Source organism: Trachinotus anak, unplaced genomic scaffold (assembly GCF_046630095.1).
Source record: "Trachinotus anak isolate AG129_WGS33_773 ecotype Australia unplaced genomic scaffold, CSIRO_AGI_Tana_v1 ptg000033l, whole genome shotgun sequence".
Classification (NCBI taxonomy): Eukaryota; Metazoa; Chordata; class Actinopteri; order Carangiformes; family Carangidae; genus Trachinotus; species Trachinotus anak.
Window position 1 is genome coordinate 4,199,902 of NW_027273884.1, and position 14,841 is coordinate 4,214,742.

The 14,841-nt window shown below is 40.7% G+C and overlaps 2 protein-coding genes across 7 annotated transcripts; both read left to right on the plus strand.

The window, feature by feature from the left end:
- The first annotated feature begins 12 nt into the window (after positions 1 to 12).
- atp6v1c2 (ATPase H+ transporting V1 subunit C2) lies at positions 13 to 9,961 on the plus strand. Of its 5 annotated transcripts, none has more exons than XM_071471274.1 (14): positions 13 to 476; positions 695 to 894; positions 1,443 to 1,510; positions 2,036 to 2,121; positions 2,480 to 2,542; positions 2,748 to 2,842; positions 3,380 to 3,471; positions 3,584 to 3,679; positions 3,779 to 3,847; positions 6,367 to 6,459; positions 6,549 to 6,636; positions 6,734 to 6,831; positions 6,928 to 7,057; positions 9,175 to 9,961. In XM_071471274.1, the coding sequence occupies exons 2-14, from the start codon at positions 766 to 768 to the stop codon at positions 9,265 to 9,267; spliced, it is 1,200 nt and encodes a 399-aa protein (XP_071327375.1). In that variant the 5' UTR covers positions 13 to 476; positions 695 to 765; the 3' UTR covers positions 9,268 to 9,961. The 5 variants fall into 5 exon arrangements, with proteins under 5 accessions (XP_071327375.1, XP_071327377.1, XP_071327376.1 ...); XM_071471276.1 differs by having other exon boundaries at positions 9,178 to 9,961; XM_071471275.1 differs by having other exon boundaries at positions 700 to 894.
- Positions 9,962 to 11,507: 1,546 nt separating this feature from the next.
- Positions 11,508 to 13,181, plus strand: kcnf1b (potassium voltage-gated channel, subfamily F, member 1b). Of its 2 annotated transcripts, XM_071471273.1 has the most exons (2): positions 11,508 to 12,856; positions 12,958 to 13,181. In XM_071471273.1, exons 1-2 carry the CDS (start codon positions 11,721 to 11,723, stop codon positions 13,109 to 13,111), a joined length of 1,290 nt encoding a protein of 429 aa, XP_071327374.1. In that variant the 5' UTR covers positions 11,508 to 11,720; the 3' UTR covers positions 13,112 to 13,181. The 2 variants fall into 2 exon arrangements, with proteins under 2 accessions (XP_071327374.1, XP_071327373.1); XM_071471272.1 differs by having other exon boundaries at positions 11,510 to 13,181.
- The last annotated feature ends 1,660 nt before the right edge of the window (positions 13,182 to 14,841 follow it).

Sequence of the window (14,841 nt, forward strand, 5' to 3'; positions counted from 1 at the left end):
AACGAAATATTCATGTTACATATAAATAGAATAGCTTTTATCTCTAACGTTAGGTCAACTGAGTTAGCTTGCAACTGCTAAATTAACTAATTAACAGTTACGTTAACTGGCCAGAGATGTTTCTGTTGCTGTTTTACATTTAAAACAAAATAGCATTTTATTCGCAGGGGCATAATGCCGTTATACATACATATTGTAACGTTCAATTGTGAGGTCAGTGTTGTACATGGGTTACATTTGCTAAGGTTTTTAATTTTTTTTCACATGCATCAACGCATACGTGATCAAAAGAGTCTAAACTTTTTAAAAAGCAGGTAAAGTCTATCATTTGCGGTCCCCTGTGCTGGCTCGGACCACCTGAGTGATGTAACAGCTGCCTGCGGTGCCGGGGGACAGCGGGCGGTCGGCCGGTCTCAGCGGGGCTGCGGCGCAGACTCCGGCTCGCACAGCGGCACCGACATGAGGACGACCTGACGGTAAGAGTCCCTGCTCTGAAAGGTTATTTCTTTTCATTTTACAGCTACTTTTATTTAACTGTGTGTAGCTATAACCAACGAAAATAACTTAGTGGAAACAGAAATGAAACAACATTAACAGGTGTAAAGTTATTACACGTAATTTTAGTGAGCATAGCATGACAGACTGCTCATGCTTTTGATGAGTTAATCTTAGTGTGTGTTTGTTTGGGTCACAGTCTAGTTGGTGCCAAAGCCTGTTCTTGGGGAGGGTTTTGACTGGAGGCCTCTATGTGAAACACTGGGAGTCATGACAGACCTGTGGCTGATTTCTGTCCCACTGGACAAGACCAGTTCAAACAGTGTAGAGAAACTCAAGCGCACCATTGCCAAAACCAACCTGGCCTCCTGCTGCAAGTTCTCCATTCCAGATCTCAAGGTGAGGCTGTTTATCATCTGTCCCAGTGAAGAGCAGAATAAGGTATGCAGAGCAAATAAACGCACAAGGACCAGGTATGACATAGTATGACAACGAGCACGAAGAATTGTAAGTGTACATCGATCAACTGGTTTTAATGTTGTGGCTCTGATCAGTATATGTTAGTGTTCTGTGTTTATTTGTACCAGTGCAGTGTAGCTGAGGAGGATGATGGTGTTTGGTGTCCTTCTCTGTTGAAGGGATAAAGGCTCAGGTTGCTCTCTACAGTTTGAGGCAAAATTTCCATCTGACCCATTTCACTGACCTTGGCTCCCAGGAATTACATTTTATGAGCTGTTTTTCAAAGAGTTCAAACATGAAACCCCTTTATTGAATGTGATATGTGGACACCTCCAGGCTGAGTCTTAAAAGCCAGTAAGCTCACAAGCAATCATACAGTACATGCAGAGCTGTTGCTCCTGTTTGATGTTTGGAGCTCTCTATGATGTCAGATGGATGAAGCATCAGCCACAGTGACACTAACTGTGTTGTCTATGCTCTGACCTCAGGTGGGAATACTGGACAGTCTGCTTAGTATGTCAGATGATCTCTCCAAGCTCGACACGCTGACTGAAAGGTAAAAAGGTGCAAGAGGGATGAACTAAACTGGACATGCTGCTTGTGCTCTATTAATGCACATGGAACATTTTGTCTCAGTGGTGATTGCACGTTTGTCCTTAATTAGGACTAGTAACGCTGAGCTTGTGTGCAGTCTGTGCCATGATTAATTGATGGTCAGGGGCAGCTGACGGTTACTTTTCCCCCCTGATTTTAAATTCATTGTTGGTGTATCTGAGCTGTCATACTGTAAGCAGGGAGGTTAAAGCTTATTTACCACATCAAAATGTGGCATAGGGAGATCAAACCAGACGGATTTCTTTATAGTTTAATCCACATACCTTGAATTAGTTTGAGTCATTGTTTTCCTGCCTGTATTCGGATAAATAAAACCGCTTTTCCACATTAATAGTTTATTGTGTATCTCAGAATTTGGAGGAAAGAGATTTCCAGAAACAAAGGATGTAAAATGTTAAAATTGTAGAAATAACATATAAATACTTTGTAATAGTGGTATTTTTATTTTTTCCTGTTGCCTGGTCAGTGTGATCAAAAAAACATATCAGTGTATGAGGGAAGTGATGGAGCAGTCTACTGACAAAGTGCTGGAAAACACCTTAGCCAATGGAAGTGAGTCTCTCTCTCACACACACACACATACACATACACACACACACACACACACACACACACACACACACACACACACACACGCTGAGGGTGTTAATTACATTGTATAGAAACTCATTAAGTAAGTGCATAGGAGCCCCAGGGTACATGCACGTTGCAAATGAGACTAAGAGCTACTTAAACCAGGCTCCATATGCATACACACAAACATCCACTCCCACACACACACACACTCAACACAGTCTACACCCACCCACTTACCTTATGATGGCCTCTTGCATAGAGGGAGTAGGACAGGAAAACAGCTTCCCAACACAAACCAGGCTAACCACTGCCTCTGATCACTTTCCCCCATCAGACCACACCGCGCATCAGAGAGCCGTCCTGTCTCCCCTGAAAGCTTACATCAAGTCTCTGAGGGGTATTTTATCTGCTGGCAATTTGCTCTTTGAGCTGGAGTGCAATGATGTGTGACTACTTGTACAAAGTGTGCATTTTTTACTGTGTTTTTGCCTTCTTGTTTTCTGAACGACGGTCCTATTCCACTGTGTGGTTGTGTGGTTTTACAGCTGTGCAATTTATAGTTTCTAGTAAGGTTGTGACTTATGACTGTGTGTGTTTCTCAGTGGACCTGATGAGCTATGTGACAGAGTTTCAGTGGGACAAAGCCAAGTATCCCACGGCTCTGCCTCTCTCTAGCCTGGCTGATATTATCAACAAGGTATAAACCAACTAGTATAAACAATAAACTATAAACTAATGCAAATGGGGATAATAATACTCTAAATGTAGATATAGATATTATCGTCAGAACCACCTTAAAGGAGTTCTCCACTTCCAAAAGGGTGTTAGCTCCAGCAGTGTGACATATTATTTGGTTTGTTTTCACATTGTTTGGAAACGTGAAAGTAGGTTTTTGCCCACTGACTCCAAATTCACCTAGCTAACATTATGATGACCTTGACCCTAACAATATGGGGCGCTGAATGTAAAGTGGTGCACACTGAAATTAAAAACACAATTTTCCCACGTTTAGTTCCAAACAGTGTTAAAGTAGTGTGAATTTTTTAAAGTCACTTTTTCTTTACCACAGTTACAGCAATATTTGTGAACTTTGTCATATTTACTTAAAAATAATGTAATGTTAAATCTAAATGTTAAATCAGGTTCACATTGTTATTATAACTGTCTGACAACATTATCACTATCACATAGTTCTGATGCTTACATGTGCTGTTAATACCTGCATGTGTGTCAGGAAGTTTCCCAGATGGAGACAGAATTGAAATCTCGAGCTGCAGCATATAACAGTGTGAAAACTAGCTCGCAGAGCCTTGAGCACAGACTAGAGTGAGTAACATCAGTTGCATATTAAGTAAAATACATCATTATATTAGCAATGTAAACGTTAAACTGGAATTTAAAGGGAATTTGCTATGTAAATGTTAAACTGTCTTTCCAGTGGGAATTTGCAAACTCGCAGTCTAAATGACGTTGTGAGGAAAGAAGACCTGGTGGTCTCAGAGTACCTCACCACTCTGCTGGTAGTGGTGAGCAGGTCAGTGATGCTGTTCACTCACTGTTTGTGTGTATACAGTATTCCTGTGATAGATGTGTTGATGTGTAAATGTGCTTCTGCACATGTTCTCTGTGACAGAGGGAGCTACCTGCAGTGGGAGAGGACCTATGAATCTTTGTCAGAGTTTGTGGTTCCGCGGTCAAGCAGGTGAGCTGTCTTTATACACTCTTGGCCATAAGACAAGCCTTTCCACTTGATCCACGTACAAATGCGCTGGCAAAGATCTGAGTACCTGTTCTCAGCATCCAAAAGGTCAGGCTAAGTAACCACAGGTGTTCCATTACCAGCAGAAAGTAAGAGTCTGCGTGGCGAGTCTTATTACTTACACCGGTGCTTTTCCTACTATGACATGTTAAAATGTTTTCCATTAAAAAGACATATTAGTAAATGACATCATGCAATTCCCAACTACCCCCATCTTTCTCCTGACTAGAGGACAAATGAGCCTGGGTAATTGAGAACACCAGTGTGGGTGTACAAGGGTACAAAGTATGTGTATGAATGTATCAAGACTAATGATCAGTTAAACAGTGGTTATACAGAATATCTTATCAGTACATATCTAACTCAAAGATTAATCACTGGTATTCACAGCATTAAAAAACAATATTAACATACAAAATACTATAGTTTGGACTGTTGACTGTTACTAACTATAGCTTAAAGGATGTTTCAATGTAGTTTGTTTCACAGTTATTTTTAAAGAAAAAAATAATTCACTGATTAAAAACTTAAACACCGTTGTGGTTTCTGGAAAATTACATTTTTATCCTTAGACTATAGCCATAAAAAATAAGTCTTAAATTATGACAGTGGTTTGGAATCATGCTTTCAAAGGCCCTATGCTTCACCCTCACAGGTGTTTTCACTTTGTCCTCTGACCAGGACTTTCTTTACTGGTTTTTTCCTTCAATGTTATATTATTTCAACATTTCAATACTGTTTCTTTTGCTTCTTTCTGTTTTGTTGTTGAGTAATTTAACCAATTATGAGAATTGGTTAAATGTACCTTTTGTATACATTGAAAATATCCTTTCTTAAGAGGTTTGATTCTGTTTTTATATTGTTGGTCTACAGCACTGAGTTTGTCCCTGCATTTATCTGCCATGTGTTATAAATAAAGCTGGTTAAAAAAAACAGAAGCTTAGAGTGAGTGCAGTTGGATTCTCTTAGCACTGCAGTTTTCTTTTCCTAAGTCCTTATGAATTCTCCTTCACATCTTTCCTTGACCTTGTGATGTTTTCCATCAAGATCAAGGAAAAGTTTTTAGGAAAGGAGATTTTTGAAGTTTAGTGACTTCATGTTATTTTCAGCTCCATCAACTTCAACTGATCAGCCAGGAAAACTGATAATACCTGTTGCAGCTGTGTAAGGCCTTTAAATGTGGAAGATTAAAAAAAAAAAAAATCTAACAAATAAATAAGGAAAATTACAATTCATATTGTTATATATTTCCCTTTTATGTATGCGTTTACTGTGTTATAATTAATAAAGGACAGTTATGTAGCTTTGTCTTTAATAACTGAATGAATAGGTGTATTTCATGTCAGTGTCGTCCAGCAGAGGACAGGCTAGCCCACAGGAAACTGTAATGTGAAAGGCTATCATGGCTCCCATTAGCTTGTATTAGTGATGATAAGCCACGCCCCTAAGTTATGATGAATTGTTTGTTTTTCATTTTGCATTGATGATGTGTCTCCATCTCAAAAAAGACTGGACAATATGAAAATGCAATAACCCTCTTCACTGTTGTCTGTGTGGTGATGTGGGGCCGGTTTCATAAAGATAGACTGTCTATCTTTAATATAACAAATAGTTAGTCTTCGGACGGACATTTCAATTCATCTGTCGCACAAAGCTGTTTAGTTCTTGACTATCTTAAACTGGACTCTGGTGCAATGAATTCTGGGTAAATTAAGACTTTTTTTCAATATAAGAAAAAAATGGCAGACCAAGGAATCTCATCCAACCGCTCAGCTCTGTTTACTAAAGCAGAAAATGTTTGTCTTTTGTAACAATAAACAGAAAGATATGATTTTAGAAAAAGAATGCTGTGGTCTTTCCTTTCTCATTGCTCTCTGCATAGCAAACCACAAATTATGAGCCATGTTTTCCTGTTTCCTTGTTAAACAGTCTTACTTGCATTAGACTAATCTGTCAGCACAATTAAGACTGGCCTAACACTACAGACCAGTGTAAAATATCTTTATGAAACTGGCCTCTGTAATGTGGCATAGAAAACTAATGTCATGATAAAAAACAATGAATTCAACTGTAAAACAAAAAGGTGAATAATTGTCCTTTTTAGATATGTTTTTTATTTACTTAAAATACAGTAAATGCAGACGTAAAAAGGTGGGAATGACATTAGTTTTTCAGGTCTTTGGTCATAAACTAAATTAAACCTGAGGCTGAAATAAATGTCAGCTATAGCTAAAAACAACAGCAACAAAAACATGCACTACTAATATGAATATGACGATCCGTCGCTTAGTTATATGCAACAGAAAACCATTTAAGCTGCACAATGCACGGCAGGCTACACTATTACAGTATATCAACGTCACCTAATTGTTCACATTATTTTCTTATGTTGTCTTTCAGTTTATGTTGTTGCATGTTGCCATTTGTTCTAATTTCCTGTCATTACTTTGTGTAACCATCAGGAAGCTGTATGAGGATGAAGAGGGGGGAGTTTTCTCAGTTACACTTTTCAAAAGAGACGTGTGTGAATTCAAAGCCAAAGCCCAGGAGAGCAAGTAAGAAGAATGGATTGCGTGAAAATACCCCATTAGGTGATAGTTGTGTTGTCCGTGTCACTTACCAGTGTAGCCTATGATCCACACAGGTTCACTGTGCGGGAGTACAGCTTTGATCTGGAGGAGAAGCAGCAGCAGGAGATGAAGCAGCTTAGTGTTCACAAGATGGAACAATATGTGCGTCAAACATCATGTACAGTCTCTATAGAGTATTTTGGTGTCTGTGTGTGTGTTATAATGTATTTTATTATAAATGCGCATGCCTCCTCCACAGGGAATCTTTGTGCGTTGGCTGAAGGTTAATTTCAGTGAGGTGTTTATTGCCTGGATTCACTTGAAAGCGTTGAGGGTGTTTGTGGAATCAGTCCTCAGGTCAGAGCTGATAACATTAATGATTTTCTCTCAACATTCATGAAACATTGCACGTGATTCATGTGTAAGTAGACTCATAATGATGTCCCCTTCCAGGTATGGATTACCTGTGAACTATCAGGCTCTTCTGCTGCAAACTGACAGTAAGCACTCGAAGAAACTCAGAGAAGAACTTGACTCGCTGTTCGTGCATCTGGATCCCACTGCCACTGCCAGCAAGACAGATGTAAGAGGCCAAACTCACCGTCACTGCTTCCAGTGTTGCTCATCATTATGTCATTCTTACATTCATATTTCATCTAAAGCACAGCCACAGACAAAAAGGCATAAAGACACAAACATACAAATTCTTGAGACCTCATTAAACTCTCATTAACAAAATTATACAGACCCTTAATTCAGTACTTTGTAGAAGCACCTTTGGCACCATTTACAGCTTTGTGTCAGTCTCTAGAAGCTTTGCACACCTGGATTTGGGCAGTTTATCCCAATCTTTCTGGGAGATCCTCTCATGCGGCGTAAGATTGGATTGAGCAGGTTTTCTTCTCTATTTGACTGCATTCATCCTCTCCTCAATTCTGCTGACAAGTCTCCCTGGCCCTGCTGCTAAGAGGCAGGCCCATAGTATTATGCTGCCATCACCATGCTTCACCATAGGTATGGTATTAGCCAGGTGATGGGCAGTTTCAGGTGTTTGTTAGACATAGTGTTTGGAGCTCTGCCCAAAGGGTTACATTTTCAAACCTCATGCTCTGAGTATGTGGCTATGTTTAACCGCTCTACCATAAACACCTGACCGATGGACAGCTGCTGAGATGGTCTTTCCTCCCGGCAGGTTCTCCCATCTCTGCAGAGGACTTTTGAAGCTCTGTTAGAGTTGGTGTTTGGCTCTTGGTCCTCCTTGACCAAGGCCCTTCATTCAATGTTACTCAGTTTGGTGGGCAGGCCAACTATCGGAGGAGTCTTCTTCTATTTCACAATTATTCACTGTTCCAGGAACACTTTAGGAATGGTTTTATACCCGTGGCCTGGTCTTTGCCTTGAAACTGTTTTATCGCAGAGGTTTAAACAGAGTTCATTGGAGTTCTCAACTTGTTTTGGGGTTTTTTGGTTCTTGGTTTTGGTTTGATTTGTCCGTACATGCAGTGTGAATTGTGGGACCTTCAATAATAGGGTTGTGCATTTCTAAACTATGTCCAATCAGTTCAACGTGCCACAGGTGGACTCCAGTCAAGTTCTAGACACATCTCAGGGATAGATTTAGCAAACAGGTGCCACAACAAAGGGTCTGAATACTTTTGTAAACGTGAGATTTCAGTTCACGATTTTTAAACCATGTTTTCATTTTGTCACTTAAGTTTATTGAGGTAGACTGAAAAAATAGGAAAAAAATGGCAATGTTATCCATTTAAAATTAAATCTATTACAGAATTGTGCGCAAAAAGTGAAATGAAATGTAGGAAATGACTGTTGTTCTACTTCATCACAGATTAATATGACACAGCAGTGCCTCAAACTATAGTGAGGAGCAGAAAGCAGCTAAGTGAAGTATTGTACTGTGCTTACATTGTCATTTTGTGCTATTTCAGTTACAGCTTGTTTCTGCTTCCCCCAAGTGATCAAAATATCTTGTAATTTAGATTTAGATTTAAGTAATTTTGATATAATTTATGACCTTTACATGCAATAGACCATTTAAAAAATGTTCTAAGTGACACTTTTACTTAAACCTGCATTAAGTGATTTTCGAGCAGGAGAAAGACTGTAGAAACAAACAGAACATACTGGTGATAATCTAGGGGTTTATCACTATAAGCAACCCCTTTCCTATACAAAGTAATCTGATCTATTCTTAATATAAAAAATGTGATTAAGGGGTAGGAATACATCTCCCACCATTGCTATTAGCCAGTTCATTAAAGCTTATTCATTAACCTATTGCTTACATTTGATACCTAGGCAAGAAACAACTGAAACTGAATTTATTCAGAAACTGATTTAATATGACGATGCTTTTCCATTTTCACAAGACCAGATACAGTCAAAAAAGTTAAGTGTTTGTCTAGATTTCATGTTGATATCAGAGAGGACACGAGCACTGTCAACCATCTGCTGTCCAGCCTACTTGAAATGACATCTGTCTCATGCAAATGTATCCACAGCCGTGCCAGACTGCAATGAGAAAAATGAAATTGTGGGCTACTGTGCTGCACGCACATTCACTGCACGCAAATAAGGGCACGACAACTGTGGTGCATAACATACAACACAGGAATGCCTGTGAAATGAACTGAATTTGCATGGTTCACAGACACCTATGTTTTCTCTGTCTCCACTGCCAAGCAGGTAAGCTGTGACATCCCGGGACTTTGTCAGCAGGAATACTTCTCCTATATCTGCTTCCACATCAACACCAACGTGCTGGAGATCAGCTAGCAGTCAGGAAAGAGAGGACCCACACAATGACCAGGCAATGAGGGCCCTGTCGCTCAAGTTGTAGCTGGTTCCAGATCAGTCGCTCAGAGCCAGGAACATAAAGACCCTCAGCACTGAAATGAAACAAATCTAGTGAAGAATTTATCCTTGGATGCCTTTTAAACATTTCTCTTGAGACAGAAAGAACTGGCTGCTTCAGACAGTGGTGTAAATAATCCTGTCAGCACAACAGTGGATGGATTTGGGTTCTCTTCACTGCAACATTAGCTGCTTGCGGACAACACTTTCTGATGTGCGGCCCATGGAATTGTGGAACCATTTAACAAAGTTAAATCACTAAAAATGTTGTTCAGTGTTTTCTTTTCAAAGAACACGTACTAAAAGAAATGATGATGTCAGTGCACAGCTTCAAGCATTTTAAGTGAGCTCGTTCTTAGAAATCTTAAAGCCACCACAGAATAATAAAGTGCATTTCTTCATGTCCATTATACATTAATCAGCAATACTGTAAAGTACATTTTTCAGCACATTATTCTGTAGATAATGCATATGGCAATTCTCTAAACAATACTTTTTAATGTTTAAAATGTTATAAATTGTGATGTTATCAATGGTGGAATAAATACCCTTTTACTCAAAGGAGCTATTTGGAAGTTTAGCTATTGCTACATAGCCAGTGTTAGCATTAACAGCCGTTTACTTACCAGTCTAGAGGAAACATTGCAAGTTCAGCATCAAATTTCAGTCATTTATTCATCAGGAGCCTTCCTCTAGCGATGGACAGTAACCCTCTTATTTTGTTTATATTTCTATCACTTCTTTTCTTGTACTGAAATTAGCATGCTAACCAGCTAGGTACGGTCCTGTCAGCCCATCTCGTCACTTTCCAATACCGAGTCACTTTAGTGCCAGTCTGCCCTGAAGAAGTAGTGCTGCTCAGAGGGCGTATTATAACCTCTTGCATTGTAGTTGCAATTATGACTGGAGCTCCTGGCAGGACAGGTAGCTATGAGTAAATGGCTGTTAATGCTAACGCTGGCTATGTAGAAATAGCTAAACCTATAAATTGCTCCTTTAAGTAAAAAAAAAAAAAAAAAAAAAGACTGCTATCAAAATCCTATTTAAAGTTATAATTTTTTAACATTTTCACCAGATAAGAAACCATTTTTCATAGTATTTATAGCCTGGAGGAAAACAGTCATTCAGTGTAACATTCGGTCTATATGTGGGGTTTTCATCGTTCCGCCCATGACTCCTACACTGACCGCCACCACCAGTAGCTTTCACCAATTCAACCAGCACTGAAAACTTCAAGATTATAACTTAAAGTAGAAGTAGGTATTATCAGCAAAATGTACTTTAAGCCAAAGTAGTCTTTATGATGAAAAATGTCCAAATGTGACGAATACTTAATTATATATCACATTATTAAATTGCTACTGAGTGGAATAAAAAAAACGTCAGTTCTGCTGCACTGACTTTTTTTTTTTTTTTTCTGTTTATTGTGAGTGCAACAATGTTATAAGAGTTCAATGCTTAATCACTGGCCCAGATAGCAAAAAGAAACTTCTAGCTCAACTTATACCTTGGTCCTCAGCTCAAGTTTGGCCCATATACTTCCATGTCTGGGCAGATTCCAGCTGTTATGCTGTGGCATTGACTTGCAGCTGGAAGGTTTTCTGTGTGTGTGCCAGAATTGGTCCAGATGTAGTTGCATCTGACAATCATGCTGTATAAGGGCCAAATTTGGGCTGTGGAACCAGGCATATGCTGTGCCCGAAGAAAACAAGCAGTGGCCCAAGTATAGGCCGGATTTATTTGGCTGAGCGGGACACTCTTTGAATGTAGGTAGTTTAGTCCAGTGGTTCCTGGACTTTTGGCTTTTGGCTCTTAGACATCTGAAACAAAAGCCTCCCAACTGTGTTTTTTTAATAATGGTTTACAAGCCAAGAATGAAAGTGAAATTATGTAAAATCTTACTCTGAAAACTAAGCAGTAACTTCAGCTGTCAGATCAATGTAGTGGAGTAGAATCAAGTAACAGAAAATGGAAACATGCCAGTAAAGTACAAGCCTCAAAATCTGAAAAAAAAAAGAGTTAATGTTCATTGTATCACTGAAGAGACATTTGCACACATGTCACTGCTGTTATAAATCATATTGTGTATTTTTTGTTGCAAGATTTCCCTTGGATCTTAGCAACACTGCAAATTCAATTGAGGAGTGTATGATGCACTCTCTCTCTCTCTGTCCTTCTGTGTGTGTGTGTGAGAGAGAGAGGGAGAGAAAGAGAGAGAGAGAGAGAGGTGGGAAGTGTTGGGAAAAGCTGGTGTCTCAAGCTGTGCGATTCAGTGCAAGAAACTGTGAGGAGGAAATAATGGACATTAATTCTGGTTAGTACGCTTTAGTTTTACATTATAGGATTGATATTGATTCAGAAAACCATTTGGTAACATGTGGACAGTTCCGAAGCCAAATTACAGGAGTGGTTTCTGTGCAGAGGGGGAGATTGCTGTGAACATCGGCGGGGTCCGAGTGGTGCTTTTCGGGGATGTTCTGAACCGCTACCCGGAGAGCAGACTGGCGGAGTTGGTGAACTGCTCAACTCAGAATTATGAGCTCATCTCGTCGCTTTGTGACGACTTTGATCCGGGCAGAAAAGAGTTTTACTTTGACCGAGATCCCGATGCCTTCAAGTGCATCATCGACGTTTACTACTTTGATGAAATCCACATCAAACGCGGTATTTGCCCCATCTGCTTCATCAAGGAGATGGAGTTCTGGAAAATAGACCAAAGTGTTTTAGACGAATGCTGTAAAAGTTACCTAAGTGAGAAAGAGGACGAGCTGGAGGAGATTGCAAATAAAGTTAAAGTCATTCTGGAGGATCTGGAGGTGGACCAGTGCTTTACGCGCACCCAGCGATGCCAGAGGTTCCTGTGGAGGCTGATGGAGAAGCCGGGTTCCTCCCTGCCGGCGCGCATCATCGCCATCGCGTCCTTCCTCTCAGTCCTGGTCTCGGCGGTGGTGATGTGCGTGGGGACCATCCCGGAGCTCCAGGTGACAGACGCCGAGGGGAAACTTGTGGAGCACCCGACCTTGGAGGCGATCGAGACCGCCTGCATGTCCTGGTTCACGGCGGAGTACCTGCTGCGTCTCGCCTCCTCTCCAAACAAGCTGCACTTTGCACTCTCCATTATGAACGTCATCGACTTTATGGCCATCATGCCTTTCTACGTGGTCCTGTCCCTCACCTACCTCGGCACCACATCCATGATGGAGCTGGCTAACGTCCAACAGGCCGTCCAGGCGCTCCGCATCATGCGTATTGCGCGCATTTTCAAGCTGGCGCGCCACTCGTCCGGACTGCAGACTCTGACCTACGCGCTGAAGAGGAGCCTCAAAGAGCTGGGGCTGCTCCTCATGTACATGAGCGTGGGGATCTTCGTGTTCTCGGCGCTGGCCTACACGATGGAGCAAAGCCACCCCGAGACGCTTTTCAGGAGCATCCCACAGTCTTTTTGGTGGGCCATCATCACCATGACGACGGTGGGCTATGGAGACATCTACCCCAAAACCACGCTCGGCAAGTGCAACGCAGCCGTGAGCTTTCTGTGCGGGGTGATAGCCATCGCCTTGCCCATCCACCCCATCATTAATAACTTTGTTATCTTCTACAATAAGCAGAAAGTGCTGGAGACTGCAGCAAAGCACGAAGTGGAGCTGATGGAGCTGAAGTCCGGCAGAGATGCGCGCAGGAAAAGCAGGGATTAGGAGGAGACTGTGCGCACCAGCACGTCCATCAACTTCCTAAAAGTTGTTACTGTCTTCAGACTGAATTATAAGAGCAACTTCATATCGAAAGTAAATGTGAAATAAATAAATAAATAGTCCATAATCGAATTCACAAAAAAATAATTTTGAAACATCTAGAACAAAAGCTGAGACGTAAAATCGTGCACGAAGCTGTAAGACTTCGTTTTAAGGGGGGGGGGGGGGGGGGGGGGGGGGGGGTAGAGGTGTTGTCTTTTACTCTGCAGTTGCTTGCACCGGGGAATACGTGATGTGCTGCTTTCGCCTCTGTTCCAGTTATCTCGTCAGCGACTGTTGTCATTGTGAAAGCTGTTTTCTTATAGAATTAAAACTTGTGCATGAAAACAACGCTGTCCATGTGCACAGAGAACTGTTCCATCAGTATCAGTGGGAGCGAAGGTAAATTACAACTGACATTTATTTACAATACAAACACAATTTTAGTTAAAGTATAGATTCACCATTTTTCAAACCTCTCAAAGAGTCTTTTCAATAAATCTTCTCTTTGTGAATTTCTGGGAACATTTGTGCTAAAAAGATCCGCTTGATTTACTTAAGTTGATCTCACATAAGCTCCAAGGGACCAAGACTGTAAATTTTCATTCATTCATTAGAGGCCCATACAGAAAGGACCTTTCAATGCCCAGCATGAGCAGAAGAATGACTACAGCAGGCAGAACCTGTTTCAGTGTTCAGAGCTCCTCATTTAAGACAGACTTGAAAAATACAACCTGGACTAACAGCCATGGCGTGAATGCATTTTCTAACATTTTAAGAAATGTCTCATTAGATGCAATATCATAATTATTAATTATGACTAAAACTGAGTCATAACCATCAGCCCCCACAAAACTGGTAGGTGACTAAAACGTACCTTTTCATCACATTACTCCAGAACTGACAGTAGAGAAACATGTCCTCTAAAGACAGCTACTGACACAATGTGCACTGTGTGTCTGGCTGACCCCACTCACCGGTGGTTAGATATAATTATTCATTACCACAGGGCAGACAGTGACCGATGGCGTGAACTATAAAAAAATCAAGGTTTAAATTAAACCAAGACATGTGCTTTTATGAGACTGAGAAAAAAGTTCAGCTCATTTACACATGCTGAGTCCTGGAGACTTCTAACCCAGCCAGACGTGAACTACAAGCAGCTGCTGACACAGCTGGATCCTCATTTCTGCCCACTCTTCCAGCGATGTGAACAAATATTCAGTTTCAGTACATTTGGTCAGTGAAAGTTATTAATTTGAGGAGTCTGTCCGAGTGGGTTTCCCTCTCGTGTTGAGTTTGGGGGTCTCTGGAGACAGCAGTCCATCCTTAGCAGCTTTTACCTCTTGGATTCTGAACATGAATTTGGACTGATGAGATGTTTCAGAAGTCCGTCACAGAAGACGACACGTTCCTTTTGTTTGGGGTCTCAGCGACTCCAGCTGTCAATCATGGTTAAGTACAATGGGTTTTCATAACGCTCTATATGCATGTATGTATATCTTACAGTACAAATCTCAAATAATCTGTCTGGGTTTCTGTATTGGACTTTTGTTCATAAATAGTCAAGCAGGAAATTACAACTCTCTCTGGGATCTAATTGACTCCAAACACAAGTAACATAAGAAACATATGTGCATGTCTCTTTCTTTAAGGGACAATGGCAAACACGCATCACTCTTATAAAACAAGAACTAGTTCATTGTTTACTCATTTGGTTTAATAGCTATTTTGTCATTTTAATCAAATGGCCCATTTAGTTTTA